The following is an 18,990-nucleotide window of genomic DNA, read 5'->3' as shown; positions in this document are numbered from 1 at the left end:
CTTTTTGTCCGTGTTTTGTGAGACCTGTAGCGTCTGCCAGAGGGCAGCAGCTAGAACAGGTTGTGACCAGGGTGGTATTGGTCCCTGACAATGTTCCTGGCTCTGCTGAGGTAGCGAAGGCTGGCAATGTCATCCAGTGAGGGCAGAGAGCAGCCGATGATCTTCTGGGCAGTGTAGATCACTCTCTGCATGGCCTTTCTGTTTGCTGGCGTGCTTCCAGCGTACCACACTGTATTGCAGTATGCCAGGATGCTCTCCACAGTGGCTCTATAAAAGGTTACCAGAAACTTAGTTTCCAAGTTGTTCCTCCTTAGTAACCTTAGGAAATTGAGTCGTTTCTGGGCCTTCTTCACCACTGCTGTGGTGTTGGTAGACCAGGAGAGCTTGTCCGTGACCTGGACCCCCAGGAATTTGAAGGACTGGACCCTGTCTATGCATACTCCATTTATGAGGAGTGGGGCCAGATCTGTGCTGCGTTTGCGAAAGTCCAGGATTATTTCTTTAGTTTTCGTGGTGTATAGTGTGAGATTGTTCACCAAACACCACAAAGACAGTTTGTTGACCTCATCGGTACACGGTCGATTGGTCGCCGGTCTTTCGGTCGCGGTCTTTAGGTCGCGGTCTTTAGGTCGCCCGGAAGTTTGGTCGTCGGTCTTTTGGGTCGCTGGTCTTTTGGTCGCCTGATCGGCTGCTGCCACCTACTGTCAATTTAATTAAAAGTGCGGTCGTTCGGCCAAATGGCGGTTCGGCCGAACGGCCGTTTGGCCGAATGACCGTTCGGTGGAACGTCCATTCGGCGACCTGTCCGTCTGTCAAACGTCCGTCGGCGAAACGTCTTAAGGCGAATCATCCGAGTACCATTTAGACTCTAAATACTGTTGAAACGATCTAAATACTGTTGAAACGATCTAAATACTGTTGAAACGATCTAAATACTGTTGAAATGATCTAAATATCTAATATCAAAATATCAATAAGAGCACTCATTTAACACATCAATAAGAGCACTCATTTAACACATCGGCTGCTGCCATTGACTGTCATAGGCGCCCAATGAACCTTCATTCTCTGGGAGAACTTGCAATGTTGAAATACTTTAGATTAGATGGTCATTTTTATCAAAATATCAATAACAGGACTCATTTAACACATTGGCTGCTGCCATTGACTGTCATCGGCGTCCAGTGAACCTTCATTCTCTCTGGGAGAATGAATGGGAGAATCTCTCTTAAGGTAGAAAAAATGGTTAAGAATGCCCAGAAAAGTGTTCCAAAAGCGGAGTAATAGTTTTTAAAACAGCATTTAATGATTAAATACAAATACTGGAGCTTTTCAGACATTAATTGGGGGTGATTTTCCCGGGGGAAAGACAGCTATAAACCTCGGCGCGACCAAATGCGACGACCATTTGCGAAAGGGCCTAAATTTCACTAAAACGGGGTAAAATACGCACTTATTGATGAAATACAAATACCGGAGCTTATCAGACATGACTACCGGGCTCTGGGGGTGATTTTCCCGGGGGAAAGACAGCGATAAACGTCGGCGCGACCAAATGCGACGATATGCGACGATTCGCAAAAGTGCCAAAAGTGACAAAAATGCACTAAAATGCGGTAAAATCAGCACTTAGTGATGAAATACAAATACTGGAGCTAAAATGACAGTCGATGGCAGCAGCTGATGTGTTAAATGAGTGCTCTTATTTCTCCCAGAGAGAATGAAGGTTCATTGGGCGCCTATGACAGTCGATGGCAGCAGCCGATGTGTTAAATGAGTGCTCTTATTGATATTTTGATATTAGATATTTAGATCGTTACCGTTTCAACAGTATTTAGATCGTTTCAACAGTATTTAGAGTCTAAATACTGTTGAAACGATTTAAATACTGTCTAACTAAAAGTATACTAATACGTTTATTTGTTTGATAAAAATGACCATCTAATCTAAAGTATTTCAACATTGCAAGTTCTCCCAGAGAGAATGAAGGTTCATTGGACTGCTTCAATAAAAACACCATCTGTGAATTTGCTTTTTATTAAATTGACAGTAGGTGGCAGCAGCCGATCAGGCGACCAAAAGACCGGCGACCCAAAAGACCGACGACCAAACTTCCGGGTGACCGAAAGACCGGCGACCAATCGACCGTCCACGATCTCATCTCTGTAAGCAGACTCATCCCCCCCTGAGATGAGTCCGACCACAGTATTGTCATCGGTAAATTTGATGATGGAGTTAGACTGGTGGGTCGGTGTACAGTCATATGTGTACAGGGAGTACAGAAGAGGACTCAGTACACAGCCTTGAGGGGAGCCAGTGCTCAGTGTAATGGAGGAAGAGAGGTGGGGACCAAGTCTAACAGTTTGTGGACGGTTGGTTAAGAAGTTCTTAATCCAGTACCAGATGGAAGAGGATAGTCCAAGGTGGGAGAGTTTGTCAGCCAGAATGTCCGGTATTATAGTATTGCAGGCTGAGCTATAGTCAATGAAAAGCATCCTCACATAGTTCCCATGGTGCTCCAGGTGGCTCAGTGCTATGTGTAGAGCTATGGCGATGGCGTCCTCAGTGGACCTATTTGCTCTATAGGCAAACTGGTGAGGGTCAACTGAGGGAGGGATTGTATCCCTCATATGGCGGGCGACCAACTTTTTAAAGCACTTCATGATCACAGGCGTAAGTGCAACAGACCTATAATCATTCAGGCTGTAATAAGCTTGGAAGAGTGACTCTGCATATTCTCTACCTCGGTCACAGTCTGCAGACGTTCCCCATCTTGTGGAAGACTTCCTGTGTGTGGTTCCAGTTTTTGTCCAACTTTACAACGTCTTTTTGAGTCTGTATCCGTTTTAGCTATTGGAGTTGTCAGAAAGCTGATTTGTAATCTAGGTATTAATAAAGTTTGGCTGACCTATCTGACTGTTTTGTTGACATTCCCTTTAGCGCAGCACCATCTAGTGCAGGGGTGTCAAACTCATTTTTTGTCGGGGGCCACGTGGTAGTTTTGATTACATCCGGAGGGCCGTTATGTCTACCGACTAGGCTGCCAAAATTAATCAATTATTAAATTGACAGCTTTCTCGATCGTGCTAATCGAAAGATCATTTTTGGACATTCAAATTAGTACAAATTGTTTGCAATTATTGATTTAAAATGAGGAAAAACAGGAAATAATCTACAATCTTCATTTGAATTTCATCATAAAACAGAAAGTTGGCACTCATCATTTACTTTCTCGGGCCACACAAAATGATGCGGCGGGCCAAATTTGCCCCCTCGGGCCGCCACTTTGACACCTGTGATCTAGTGGATGCATAACGTAACCCCAGCCTCTACTGTAGAACAGTGTAATGCGGAGCGGTGCGCCTTACAATGCGGTGCGCCTTATATATGGAAAAATGTGTCGTTCATTGAGGGTGCAACTTATAGTCGTGAAAATACGGTATATATTTCTGTATTTATTCGAGTATTAAATGGAACATTTTGTACCAAAAAACTGAAGCGCTTTATATATGCCCTCCGCTTGTGAGAAAATCCCCCCCACACCCGGTCAAAAAATTTGCCAGTTACCAGTACAGGTGCAATCCTTGGTGTGAGCTGAGAAAAAGTTTTTTTTTAAATGTATACCAATTTTTTGTAAAAAATTATGGGTGCGCGGTATACTCGAATACATACGGTACATATATACCAAGGGAAAAACATTCTCACCAAACCGTCTGCTTCTACAAAAAAAGTGCTCAGAAAAGATATTGGGTCTCTGAAAATTCATAGCAATCAGAGACAAGGCAGACCGCAGTCCTTGTCGTTGTTACTTGCCATGCAGTAGCCTTTCACCCCCTTATGTGTGATTTCAGCTTAATGGAGATGACATTCACATTTTGTCATCACTCATCGCTTCCCGGGTCTTGCCAATTACAACCCCCACCCCATTTACATGCAGCAAAAACAAAATAATAATCATCATCATCATCATCCCATATATGTATATCTACATTGACGATTTTGCTGTTTTATAGGTGCAAGCAGGAAAGACACTACTTGGGGGTCAGTCTGAGAGCTTCACTCAAACTGATCTTCACCCTTTGGTGACAAATTTTGTCAAGCCATATGAATGGAATGAGTGGGAGCTGCGAAGGTCAGCTATCAAACTGGTCAGTCACAGTACTCTCAATTTATACTTATTATCCAGTTTTATGTAATAGGTAAACATTCAAATGTATGATGTGGAATACATGTCTGAAAGATACAGGTTCTCTAAACCAGGGGTGGCCAAATCCGGTCCTCGAGAATATTTTACATGTAAACTTTTTACATGTGAAAAATGAACTAAAATAAATGTTGATTTAGGAGTTTTTTAAGATGAAGCCTTTGAATTGACATGTTCCACCTATTCTTGAGAATAATAATTCAAAGTATCATTGACAGTAGTTGTGAAATTCTTCATTGACATGTTCCGCCTATTCTTGAGAATAATAATTCAAAGTATCACTGACAGTAGTTGTGAAATTCTTCATTTCTGGGTAGAAATAAAAGACAGTCTTCTGGAATTTTTGCTTGCACGGAGAACGACTCCCAAAGGAAATAGGTATTGGAATGATTAAAAGTGAGCGCCACACATTTACAAATAGCATTTTTTTGGAAAGTCCAACCGCTGTCATTGGTCGTCGCAGTAATTCGGAGTTACATACCTCTGTTAATTGTATCAGTCTAGCTGCTTGTCCATAGTGAAGGGACATGGGTTTTAGTTCACGTATTGACCCTGAAATCCTGAAAGATCCATGCATGTTCGTTTTCAAAAAATACTCCAATAACAACGCGTTCTAATCCAAACAATTTATTGCCCAAGACACAGTATTCAAATACAGCATTTACAGTGAGTTTCCCTACTTGAGAAAACAGACTCAGCTCTTTTGGTAGTAAATAACTTTAATATTTGTTTTTTGACTATTAGTCCGACATATTAAATGTTACTTCCCTTCAGTTCCCCCTTCAATCTCTACTTAAGTAGGGATTCACCAAACTAAGTATAAAAAAGTTGATTAATTCAAAGGACAAGTCATATAAAGAAGATAAAAACATTGTAAAAGATAAGATACCTTATAGTTACAAGGAACGGAGACAACCATACCTGTCAACCTCTCCCGATAACTGGCAGGTTTTTGGGGGGTTTGTAAGGGGAATCATAATCATTTATAAGGGCAGTTATCGGCAGAGGTTGACAGGTATGCAATCCCTCATTTCCCTCAGGAATCAAAGGGACTGGGTTCTATTGTCCCATGGGATAACTCCCATCAAATGCCTTTTGCACAATTCTAAGAATAAGGCTTCTGAGGCTTAGGGTTACAAAAAGGCCTTTCCATTTACCAAGAAATAGATCTGGTGCCATGTAGAAGGAAATCCCTTCCACGCCGGAAATGGACTTCAAGTTTCCGTACATAGCATGCAACACTTTCATGGCTTTGGTGACCGTCCCATTCTGACATAGCTCGCTCTTTTCTTAAGGTGGCTAGCGCAATGTGGAGAGCGGTTGTTATTGCGTCTTCGGTGGATCTATTTGGCTGATATGCAAACTGATGCGGGTCAGACAAAGTGAAGGAGGCTACAAGATCAGCATCATGCTACGATAAAAAAAACTCAAGAAGAAATACCAAAAAACGTGATTGACATCTATCAGTCTGGAAAAGGTTACAAAGCCATTTCCAAGGCTTTGGGACTCCAGCGAACCACTGTCAGAGCCATTATCTATGAATGGAGAGAACTGGGAACAGTGGTAAACCTTACCCAGAGTGGTAAACCAGCTAAAATTCCCGCATTTACTTGCATATAAGCCGCATTTTTAGCTTATATGCGCACACGACTTGCTATACTCTTTTCACCAGTCGGCAAAGTAACATTTACTATTTGTTGGTTATTTTCTGTTTTGCAGTAAGAAAAACATTAGTGGATGAATTAATTCCTTTTGATATTGACCCTAATAATGTGCTTTTGATTCATATAGTATCTCAGAAATACCATGTGTGATGATTTTTTCTTAAGATTTTCCCTTCAAAGTAACACACTTGTACTCCCTATTAAAGCCATGATTATGGAGGGGAAAATTGTGAATAAAGGGGCGGCTTATACACGACAAATTGTAAAATTCAACTATTTCAAGGCAATTTTAAGGGTGCGGCTTATACGCGGAGCCTTATATGCGAGTAAATACGGTACGCCAATAATTTGACGATGACTAGGGATCCAAGATGGCGGCGCGCACGGGTTCAGCCGCTCTTTGCTCTCCAGTTTGGTGTTTTGTTTTCTCAGTCTTATCGTTATTTACGAACATCTGCGAGGCAAACATTCAGTCGCCAGGATTTAATTACTCTCGGGAGGAGATGCGATATATCCATCACAACAGATTACCAACGAACCTACAATATCCCCGAGGACATCTCGAGACCACCGGGATCTCCGTGGATAGTCAGCCCACTCAGAGTATGACGGAGGCGCCGAAGGGAAAGAAAGCAAAAGCGCGGATGCCGGGCGGGCCTAGCTGCTAAGCTAAGGAAACAACCACACAGAGCACTGCTTCCGAGTATCTTCTTGACCAACGCCAGATCCATGACCCACAAAATGGACGATTTGGAAATTCAGCTTGCTAGCAACAGCTTTGTCAGGAACTGCAACATTATTCTCATCACGGAAACGTGGCTACACACGCAAATCCCCGATCCCGCGGTATCGCTAGCTAGCCACACACTACACCGGCAGGACCGGACGACAGACTCTGGAAAGAGCAGGGGGGGTGTCTTTGCGTGTACATACACAACGACTGGTGCTGCAACAGTAGGATCATTAACACTCACTGTTCCCCTGATTTAGAGCTCGTGGCAGTTCGGTGCAGGCCCTTCTATCTACCTAGGGAGCTAACGATTGTCATTGTAATGGCTGTTTACATCCCACCGGATGCTAACGTTAGCACCCGACTTAGCCTCCTGGTAGCGACTGTAAACAAACTGCAGCTTGACCACCCCGATGGAGTCTTTATTGTCGCCGGTGACTTCAACAAAGCATGTTCAAAGACTTCTGCCTATGTTTATCCAGTACGTGAAGTGTCACACCAGAGGAGATAAGACTCTAGACCATTTTTATTCTAACATCAAACATGCTTATAGAGCCTCACCTTGCTGGATCCGACCATCTCTGACTGTACCTCACCTCCTCATACACCCCACTCCGGAGGCTAACAAGGCCACAAATAAAGATAATAAAAACATGGCCTGAGGACGCCCTTTCTCAGCTGCAGGACTGTTTTTCCCGCACCATTTGGTAACTTTTTGAACACCACAACCTCCAGGACTACACGGACACTGTACTTTCCTACATCAAAAACTGTACGGACACTGTCACTGTTAATAAACGTATCCTTGTTTTTCCTAACCAAAACCCTGGTTGACCAGTGAGACAGGCACTCATCAAATGCCGTAACACCGCCTTCAGGTCAGGGGACAAGTTACAATACAGCGCTACCGCTCTGGCCTGAAGAGAGGCATTAAAAAGGCCAAGGCAGCATATACAAGGAGAATTGAGGAGCACTTCACGGAAAATAACCCAAAGAAACTGTGGCAGGGAATACGACACATTCCCAATTACTATGACAATAATGTGTCTGTTAATGCAGATGCCTCTCTAGCAGAGGAACTGAACCGTTTCTTTGCCCGCTTTGAAACTGACAAATCGGATTCAGTCTCAACACATCCGCCACCCTGCAGCAGTACACTGAAGCTTCAGGAACATGAAGTGAGACAGGTACTGTGGACTGTGAACACCAGGAAGGCTGCTGACCCTGACAGAGTACCTGGGAAGGTGCTCAAAGCCTGTGCTGACCAGCTGACTGGGGTTTTCACAAAGATTTTCAATTGTTCCCTGCAACAATCCATCATCCCATCCTGCCTGAAATCTGCCACCATTATCCCTGTCCCTAAAAAGCCAACCATGTACAGCTGAATGATTATAGGCCTGTTGCACTTACGCCTCTGATCATGAAGTGCTTTGAAAAGTTGGTCGCCCGACAGATCAGGGATTCAATCCCTCCCTCAGTTGACCCTCACCAGTTTGCATATAGAGCAAATAGGTCCACTGAGGACCCAAATCGCCGTAGCTCTAAACACAGCACTGAGCCACCTGGAGCACCATGGGAACTATGTGAGGATGCTTTTCATTGACTATAGTTCAGCCTTCAACACTATAATACCGGACATTTTGGCTGACAAACTCCCCCACCCTGGACTATCCTCTTCCATCTGCTGCTGGATTAAGAACTTTTTAACCAACCGTCCACAAACTGTTCGACTTGGTCCCCACCTCTCTTTCTCCATTACACTGAGCACTGGCTCCCCTCAAGCCTGACTCTGTGTACTGAGTCCTCTTCTATAATCCCTGTACACATACGACTGTACACCGACCCACCAGTCTAACTCCATCATCAAATTTGCTGACGACACCACTGTGGTCGGACTCATGTAAGGGGGGATTTGTCTGCCTACAGAGATGAGGTCAACAAACTGTCTTCGTGGTGCTCGGTGAACAATCTCACACTAAACACCATGAAAACTAAAGAAATAATCCCGGACTTTCACAAAGACAGCACAGATCTGGCCCCACTCCTCATAAATGGAGTATGTGTAGACAGGGTCCAGTCCTTCAAATTCCTGGGGTCCACATCATGGACAAGCTCTCCTGGTCTACAAACACCACGGCAGTGGTGAAGAAGGCCCAGAAACTATTCCATTTCCTGAGGGTACTTGGGAGGAACAACTTTGACACTAAGCTTCTGGTAACCTTCTATAGAGCCACTGTGGAGAGCATCCTTGCATACTGCATTACAGTGTGGTACACTGAAAACACGGCAGCAGACAGAAAAGCCATGCACAGAGTGATCAACACCGCCCAGAAGATCATCGACTGCTCTCTGCCCTTACTGGATGACATTGCCAGCCCTCGCTACCTGAGCAGAGCTGGGAACATTGTTAGGGACCCATACCACCCTGGTCACAACCTGTTCCATCTGCTGCCCTCTGGCAGACGCTACAGGTCTCACAAAACATGGACAAATAGACAGCCATCAGGACTCTGAACTCGCGTTAGCACGACAAACAATCCCTTCTGTGCAATAACTTCGGGGTGTGCAATAACAATGTGCCATATCTTAGATTGTGCAATATTTTAGTATTTACCTTGCCAGGATGTGACTTTTTATATATTTATATTACCTATTTATGTTTTTTTACTGGGAAAACGCACTTTGTGGAGTAGCACCACCAATTTCGTTATACTCAGCTGTGTATGACAATAAAGGCTTTTGATTGATTGATTTGATTGACTCATCACAAAATATCATAAATGCTTGATTTCAGTTATTGCGGCCAAAGGTGGCACAACCCGTTATTAGGTTAAGGGGACAATGACTTTTTCACAGAGGTCCAGACAAGGATCGTGGCAGGATGCTCTGATCTTGTAGCCTACTTCACTTTGTCTGACACATTCTATTTACTGTAATTTCTCGCATATACGCCGTATTTGTAGCGGGAAAAAATGATGACTGAATCAAGGGTACAGCTTATATGCACACAAATTAAATTTGACATGCACGAAACTGCAAGCTGACAAAGACAAAATGCCCCAAGGCAAGACAATGTGGCTGATATGGTCATTTATTTCAAAATAGAGAAAAGATAAACAGATAAAACGCTGAACTAAATTTATTTTGACGTCTATGAATGAATTCCAAGAAAAAAACACATCTTGCATAAAACGTGGAAAAAAACTCACTTAGTTGTGCCAGAGCAGACCTGAAGAGAGGGCATTGCTTGCCCAGGAAGATACACTTAAAATTGCCTTAAAATTGTTGAATTTTATGATTTCTCTAATATAAGACGCCCCGGATTTTTCACCTCCCTATTCATGGTTTTAATAGGGAGTACAAATGTGTTACTTTGAAGGGATAATCTTAAGAAACATCACCGCATATGTTATGTCCTTGGTGACGTCGAGCGTGGAACGTCAAGTTGGACCCAAATGCAGGGAAGCAGGCAATGGATGAGTGCACTTGACAAAAACTTTAATGACTTTGGCAAGATTCTCCAAAAATAGCAAAGTCTTGAAAATCAAATATCAAACTCAAACCTGACGGGAGGACGTGGGGAAACAAAGAACATGGGAAATCGAAGATGGAACGTGCATCATTTACAAGTTGAGGACAAAGGAAAACTTATCCTCTCTGACTTGTCAGCAGTCCATCTTCTTGTGCCACATTCCCAAAGTGATTTAGAACCCATGCACCACAATGGTTTCTCAAACCCAAAAACGACAAATGTATTTTGTTTCTTAGTTAGACATTTTGGAGCTTAGAGAATGGTCAATTTCTCGTTTTCTAAGATTGTTCTTGTCAATCATTACATTTGTACTAACATTTAGCTGTATTAAACTGTGTACTTGCAATGACAAGTCTGTAAGTCTTAAACCAGTTGCATACCTTCAAAGTACAGTAGTACCTTGACATACGAGTGCCCCGACATACGAGCAATTTGAGATAAGAGTAAAATTTTGATCAAATACTTTTCTTGAGATACGAGACACATTTTGATATACGAGCAGACAGCGGATGTGAGAGGCTGCTCATAAGAACATCATGGGCACTGTCTCTCTCCCCGCAACTCCCTCGTGTAATGTCTCTGCGAGCACTGGGCGGAGTGTTGCATTTTTTCAGTGTTTTTTTCCCGTTAGCCAGTGCGAATGGTGTATATACTACTTCTCTTTGGCAAGTGGTCGTGCGTTATCCTATTGTGAGGACATTTGTGTGCATCATTTTCGGAATATTCTGAAGGGAATACAAAAGCAAACAACCCTCGATAGGTTTCTTTTAGCTGCATCTGAAAGTCAGGGTGGAGGCGGGGCAAATAGAGCCAAACTGGCCGGGAGAAGAAAGGTATAAAATGTAAAAGAAAATTTGAATTAAGTTTAGTGTGAGGTTAGATTAAACGTATTTTTGAGTGTGTCTGCATCGTAATCCAAATTCATTTAAATTTGTTTATGTTATGTTACGAGCGCGTTGCCGTGTAAAAAGCAGGACACAAGGAGACGGACAACCATGCACACTCACACCCATACCTAGGGGCAATTTAGAGAGTCCAATCAGCCGACCATGCAAGTTTTTGGAATGTGGGAGGAAACCCACGCAAGCCCGGGGAGAACATGCAAACTCCGCAAATCACCCCCGTATTGTTGAGCACTCAAGGAGGGCAGGACAGCAAAATCCATGGCTGATTTCCTCCTGCAACCCACTCGCCTCACCCCCACCAAGGAGATGATGTTTATGTAAGATAGGAGCCGTACTTAGTTGCTCATCACTCGCTGTCACTATAGTTAAAACCTACAATAAGTAAATTTGAGAAAAACAATCCTTTACTAGGTGTGTCACAATGATAAATTTTAGTGTTCGATAAAAGGACTCATAATATATTGCCAATATGAGATAATATTGTCAATGTTTTCTTCATTTTCTCTTGAAGCAACTAACCACTAATGTTACATTTCTTTTTAACAAACCAACCATTCAAAAATTATATTAATATTTTTTAAACAATGCATACATCATCTGAAAGCCAGTTTAGCATTAAATATGAAATATAGGTTAAAAACTCAATGTAAGTTTTGCTCACTGCTAATAAGAGCCCATTGAAATCAACAAAATGGTAAAAAATGACTGTCTTGCTCTGTTGCCAATTTTGAAGTCAAATTAACTAATGATTTACAATCAGATTTTTTTTCATCATGGCGGTAACTTGAAAGATTCTGGTGTATAATTCGAAAAATGCAAAAATAACCACATCCCCTGCATTTTCTGTAGACCACAATTTGCTCTTATTCTGAAATGTCCAACGGAAGCGCGCTCTTAGCCGCTAACTGAGGTTTAGAGACACTGCAAGAGGCGGAGAGGATTTCTTCTCAAACACACAGCTTATCTGTAATACATTCCTTGATGTTTTTTTCTATTTAGTAATGCCTCACAAGCGAGGTATCATGTTCTAAATATCACGTTTTAGCTGTGAATATTCTATTTTAGAGGAGACTACCATTAGTTAATTGTAAGCTAAAATTCCCATCCAGTCCCCAATAACTCCACATAATTTGCAGAGAATCAAAAATCTAAGCCCAATTTGCCCACACAAGTTTGCTTAATTGATGTAATGTTTTCACGGAAGGGATCCGCCAATGTTTTTCTTTGAGAATCGTTAAAGAATGCATTCTACTTTCTGACACCCACATAAGCACTTCCACAAACCAACTTTACTACATCTTTACTATTTTCCATACTTTGCTCATAACGCACACACTTTAGCATGAGAAAAAGGACAATAATAGGGAGAAACCGTCAAGGCCAAGTGCTGCTAGCAACAAATAACACACATCATATCACAGCTGCGAGAATACTGGGTAAAAAACAAACAAATCTGAAGACAGGACTGATTCAATCTTTATTTGTTAAAGCTGAAAGCAGAGTTGATGTATGAATCGTTTTTACATGATGTGGCCTAAACGCACCGCATAGCTGATTGGTCATAAGGTAGGACGCCTTTCCACGTCATTTACAAACATTATTTTCGGATGAATTTCCACCAGCGAGTTTCCAGGTGCTCCTGGAACCTCTTTTTCCTGTCGTGACAAGAGTTATAAGCCCATCCATAAATCACGCTTTATCTATTCTATAATCCTTATAAAGTGTGATTTATGGGTGTGGGTGTGTGTGTGCACCTGGAAACTCGCTGGCGGAAATTCTTCCGAAAATAGCGTTTGTAAATGACATGGAAAGGCATCCTACCTTAGAACTACATTGGGTCAGCGCGGCCAGCACCATAGTGTCTGGCCAAGTCTTCGCGTCACGACAGAAAAAACGTGTTTTGGGAGCATAGAATAGATAAAGCGTGATTTATGGATGGGTGGATGTTTTATGTTAACATTCTCACGCTACGTTTGTCAAACCGTGCATCGTAGAGAGTTGACATTTTTTATGGTGGCCAGAAACTGCTGTCGGATCCTAATAGACGAGTCATTGAATTTCTTTAGCTTCTCTAAGTGTGTAAACTCAATCTTTGAGCATTTACAAGGATTATCGATGAGTATGCCTGACCAGAAATGTTCCTCTTGTGGTAGTTTTAAGCATTACACTCTGCAGATTTGAAAAACCCATACCTTGTTCAGTGCACACTGCAGTGCTTCCGCTTAGTCATTTCCGCTTGAAGTTAGTTGCATGAACTATGCAACACCACCGTTATTTTGTGAGTTTTTATTCTCGTCATATTTTCACTTTGGTTTACAATGTTTTAACAAAAATAACACCCAAAAATTGCTTAAATAGGTAAAATTCATCATCCTTTCTTTTGAAATTGACCGTCAGTTTTCCTTATTTTTTCCTAAAATGCATGCTGTTGGAATAATGATTAATACCCTTAAATCATTATTAGTAATATTTAATTAAAATGGGAAAACATCTTTCAACATTACTGCTTACAAACTTGCAAGGAAAATCACTCCCAACGCGTCTTCGTTCGCAAGAGGATTCTGAATTGCAGTAACTGAATCATTGTATTTAATCGCGACACTCGAAAAACATGTTATGTAATCAGTACAATAACACCCTAGATGGTTAGAAAAACAACTGTGTAAGAATTGCAGAAGTAAGCATAAAAGTTTGAACTGGCAGCCAAACAACGGTGTGAGGAATTGCATAATATTTTCATTATAAGGTAAACAAAGCATTCTAAAGTAAACCAAGCAGTATTATAATGTAAACAAAGCAGCCGTATTTTCAAACAATAATGCGATTATCGCCATCTGTTGCTGGAGTCCCGTCAAAACAGTCCCGTTGTCTTTTGCCGAAAAGCGTCCGAAAACAATGTGTCCTCGAGCTGTGGGGCCTTGAGGAGACGATGGGGAGGAAAAGTGTCTGTGGTCCCATGAATTAATTTATAGCCTTATTACTTATTATAAATGCTTACAACACATAGAAACATTCCATAATAAATCCAACATTTCCCTCCTTTTATTATATGTTTGTTATTCATTTTATGGCAAATCAAGATGAGAGGGATATCTCCGTTGGCTGTTTTAATTTTACCCGCTTAGGCCCTACTCGTTCGGCAGGTCTGAAAAGCAGAAAACAAAATCATTTTCGCCCAATTCATCCTCGGAATTACCATGCTCCTGAAATTCACTGCTCCCCTCAGTACGTTTCATCAGCAGAGGATATAATTCATGCAATTTAGAATTTGTAGGGGCAATCGCAGTGGTTATATCAATCCGATCAATCAAATCATGCACTCTCAAAATGAACTCTCTACTGTCATGCTCTAGTGCCTCCTCATTTTCTTTCGGATCCTAATCACCTCACAATGTGCCAGTCACCCCTCAATGCCGCCATCCAAATTTGTTGCGTCTCTACTCCGTTTAGATCAGGGGGTGTCAAACCGGTCCTCAAAGGGCCGCAGTGGGTGCAGGTTTTCATTCCAACTCAACAAGAGGATACCTTTTGCAAGTGTAATCAGTTAATTAAAGTCAGGTGCTACCTATTTTAGAAGACACCTGATTGGTTAAAATGTCGGCACTGGATCGGTTGGAACAAAGACCAGGACCCACTGAGGCCCTCAGCGGAATCGGTTTGACACCCCTGGTTTAGATAATAAGATTTCCTCACATCTTCCATCCCCTGAACAAATTCCGCTACATCAACTTTATTAGACGTGATTCCTTCCACAGCTTTTTTCACATCATCCTGTGTCCAAGTTCTATGCACCAAAATAGTAGTTGGCTGACCTTCATCTATGTTTGGATTTGCAACTTCAATCATGAGATATTGTCCCATAAAACTATCTTTTAATTCTGGTAGTTTAGGAATTGGGGAGAGTACCTTCCCCCAAGTTTTTGACCACTCGCCCGTACACCCTGACGACCTTGTCGTCAGGCGATCACTCTGATAGACCAGAAGTGGTCCTGGAGGCGACAATTGCATTCCTGGGCTGGGACAGAAATTCTGCAATACCGGATATCGCCTCTGAGTATGCGACACATTTTCATGTGGACAATCATCAATTTTTGTCTTCTTTAATGTCCTTTTTTTCTCCTTACTAACCCCGTTTCATCGTCTTCTTTCCTCTGGAAAAGCAATGCTTCGCCCTACCTGTCATCACAGTCATGAATGACTTTTTTCTGCGAGTCTCTCTTTTCTCTCCTTCACTCCGCTTGCGAGCCACTAACAACCAAAATGCTGTGTCTTTGTATCCGTCTTTATCCATTTTATTTCTGTCCCTTTTATATTTTGTATTTATTTTATCCTGCAGGTGTTTTAGTTCCAGCAAAATCATATTTATAGTTATCCATAAGTTTAGGTATTTAATTTTTGATGCACATTCTCTACGAATTTCCAATCTTTGTACGTTCATTTCTGTTTAGGATCATTTTCATCCATGTTTTTGTTATTTGATTTCCCCATTTCAGTCAGTGTGTTTTACACTTTAGAATGTCTAAACTGACTTTCCTGGAACAGGGTGACAATCAATTTTCACTGTCTCTTGTAATCTCCAAGCTTCTACCACACCCAGTGGCGAGGGATTCTTGCATCTGCTTCTTGAGACGGTTGTCACTTCCAATCCTGTTCAATGAGACCCCGGACTCCACACACACTTTTTCACATTCACACTGCGGAGGCTAAGCTTAAGCCGGCCGGACACGTTTTGTCCTCAGTTTTATAGACTTTGTCTGTTTACCTAACCAGAGACTAGTATTCGTTGATTTTTTTTCTATCGCTGTCCCCTTACTCACTAGAACAAGATCATCTCCACCGTCTTGTCAGTCGTTAACCCTTGCCTCCCCAGCTGCAGAGCCGAATCTGTCGCGGAAAAAGTTTTTGTTCCTGTGGCCATGGTCCGTCCAGAAGTCGACTCCGCGTCCGGAGATCCTCAGGTCGTGACTGTTGCTCGAAGGACCATTTAATGTCAAGTTAGCAAATTTGAAATTTAATGATCGCGTAAGAACAGAAGACGAAAACTCTTGTTCTTCTGAGGGGAGGGGCGCTGTCTTCTTCCTCTCAAATCCCTCCAAATCTTTTGAATGATGTGCCCCTCTTTTATTGTGAAAGAATAGGTGTGTCATTACAGAGAAATAGTGTGTGTATATGCAATGCCTCCACATTAGAACATCTGGCTTTCATTAAACAGTCTCAGTCATTTTGGCGAAAACAATCCTCGAATCACATCATTTGCTGGAATCGCTTCTCCTCAATCCAAGATGGCCTCCCAGAATGTTGATCTCCCTTCTTCAGCCTCTCACGAGTTGTTTGGAAGTCACCCAGAGTTTGTTGCCCTCACAAAGAGTTCATAGCAAGCGAAATAATGCTGTATGCATACATCTGCTCTATTAAAACATCCATGTATGGTAGCAAATGTATGATAACACCGATAAATCATACATATGATGATAATAAACTCAATAATTGTATACACCTTGCCTTGCTATGCGTAGAACTGAAATTATCCTCTCTCATCTAACCCATTTTTCAAGAGATTTTTTTTATAGCGCAACAACTGTCTTTTGGTTCTAAACAAGTAGTTGTCCAATAATTTAAATACATACCTAGGACTCACTCTTGACTCACAACTTCTCTTTGAACGACATATAAACACTGAATAGAATTACATTTAATGTGTCAAACCTAAGGTTCATTAGAAACAATCTAACTCCTGAGTAAAACTATTTTGACACAATGATATAATTGCACACAACTTACTGCCTAACAAGTTGTTCATTGGCCCGCAAGACAACACTAAAACCAATTGAAAACCGTTTAAGAGCAAGCTCTGAAAGTATTGGACAGAAAACCAAAAACGCAACATCACTGTCAGATATTTGAAAAAAACAAAGGCCTGAAGTGAGACAATAGTGTTAAATATGCTGATGCCATCTTGGTTTACAAAATCTTCCATCACAAAGCTCCTCCTACACTGAAAGAATTTAAAAAAAATCCAACATATAAACAAGAGCTGGTTCTAGAGGTGACTGTGTAGTTCCCTTTAGAAAGAGTGCAATTACCCAAACCACGTTCCCTGTTTGTGCCTCACATCCCTGGTACTCAATACCCAATGCCATACGTGAACCCCCATCTCTGAACCTCTTTGCCGATCATCTTAAAGTCTGGCTGCTCGAACAACATTGTAATCACAACATTGCCTAGACCTGTGCTACTTGTTTATGTCTCATTGTTTCTATGCTGTTTTCTAGTCTTTTGTCCTGTATTACCTTCTTGATTTTATCTTCAACCTGCACAAGGGACTCATATCATCTCCTTTTCTGAACCGCTTTAACCTCATTAGGGTCACGGAGGGTGCTGGAGCCTATCCCACCTGACTCCGGGCCAGAGGTGGGGGACAACACCCTTAATCGGTGGCCAGACGATCGCAGGGCACAAGGAGATGGACAACCATGCACACCCATACCTAGGGGCAATTTAGTGTCCAATCAGCCTACCATGCATGTTTTTGGAATGTGGGAGGAACCCGGAGTACCCGGAGGAAACCCACGCAGGCCCGGGTTGTAGTTGTTTTCTCACATTTACTACCCACCTTTGAAAGCAGATAGTCAGTCTCTCATTCCAGGACACATGTAAAAACACAAACTCAACATGTCTTGGGGGGCGATTCGACTGAGGTTGTTGTCCATTGAAAAAGCATAATTAAATAATTTCATTCTTGTTAAATAACCCTCTACTGTGAATGTTCTAGGCTGATCTTCAGACAACAATCACACACTCAACTCAAACCCACCTGAGCCATATGAGACGGGAAAATGCCACTCAAACTTGGCTCCCTAAGGAGGTTGGTTGTCAAAGTAAAAGAGATGGTGAAACAGGTGTGCCCAAACCTCAGATATTCTTGGCAGGGCTGAGAGGATGCAGAGATGGGCGCATGGAAAAAATAAACCTGACTAGATCTATTAATGAATAAATTATATTTTGCTGAATCAAAAGAAAAAATCTTGCATCATTGTTGTTTGACTCATTTTTGATAGCATTAACCCATTTCAACCCACTGGTCACAAATGTGACCATAAAAACCTAAATAAAAAAACTGGTTTGGATGATTTATGTCTAAGTTCTGGAAATAAAAGAAATATATAATGCATACATTAACCTTGGTAAAACAAAACAGTTGAGGATGCCATCTTGATAAGGGCTGGAAAACAAACTAAAACATTCATTTTCTGAACCGGTCATGGGGGGTGCTGGAGCCTATCCCAGCGAATGGCTATAGTCAACAGGCAAGGGACACCCTTAATTGGTGGTCAGCCAATCGCCAATCGAATTTAATGACTGATTTTTGTTTTGGTTTATATTAAAAAAAATGTATTCTCTGTATCTTCATCGGGATTTTGTCTTTAGTTTGTTTATCTAATATATATATATATATATATATATATATATATATATATATATATATATATATATATATATATACATATATATATATACTTATATATATATAGACTTTTAATTGTTTTTAGGACTATTGACCTGACAGATCACCAAGTTCCGGGCCGAGGACTGTTGATCTGAGTTCGCAATGAAGATCTGTGAAGGACTCTTAAATTGCTTTGACTTGGATTCCGGCAGATGGCGATAATCGAATCAACTTCCGAAAATACTCGCATATTGATAGGTTCATCCAATTGTAGGTTTATCCTTAGGTTTTTCCGTATTCAGCTTTCAATAAAAAAGGCATCTGTAGTCATATCTACATTTAATTCTTGCAAGAGAGAATACATCCATCCGTGTCTCCGGCCAAGATCATTCTAACAACTCGAAGTCCGTTTCGCTAATTTATTCATAAGGTTTTAACGCCATGCCCCACAGAAGTCTAAACATTCGTAGAGTCTCACAACAATTTTGTACAGTTATCAAAACAATTG

The 18,990-nt window shown here is 41.6% G+C and overlaps 1 protein-coding gene across 2 annotated transcripts in view; it reads left to right on the top strand.

Moving 5' to 3' along the window:
* Window positions 1-18,063, top strand: part of cfap206 (cilia and flagella associated protein 206) — a 71,016-nt gene extending 52,953 nt beyond the window's left edge. For both annotated transcript variants that reach the window (XM_077587271.1, XM_077587270.1), the window contains 2 exons: window positions 4,014-4,148; window positions 17,808-18,063. In XM_077587271.1, coding sequence (XP_077443397.1) covers window positions 4,014-4,148; window positions 17,808-18,029 — 357 coding nt within the window. In that variant the 3' untranslated portion in view covers window positions 18,030-18,063. The remainder of the gene's footprint in view (window positions 1-4,013; window positions 4,149-17,807) is intronic.
* Window positions 18,064-18,990: the final 927 nt, after the last annotated feature.

The sequence above is a fragment of the Stigmatopora argus genome, chromosome 19, assembly GCF_051989625.1.
Source record: "Stigmatopora argus isolate UIUO_Sarg chromosome 19, RoL_Sarg_1.0, whole genome shotgun sequence".
NCBI lineage: Eukaryota > Metazoa > Chordata > Actinopteri > Syngnathiformes > Syngnathidae > Stigmatopora > Stigmatopora argus.
This window is presented reverse-complemented; position numbering and strand designations above follow the sequence as displayed.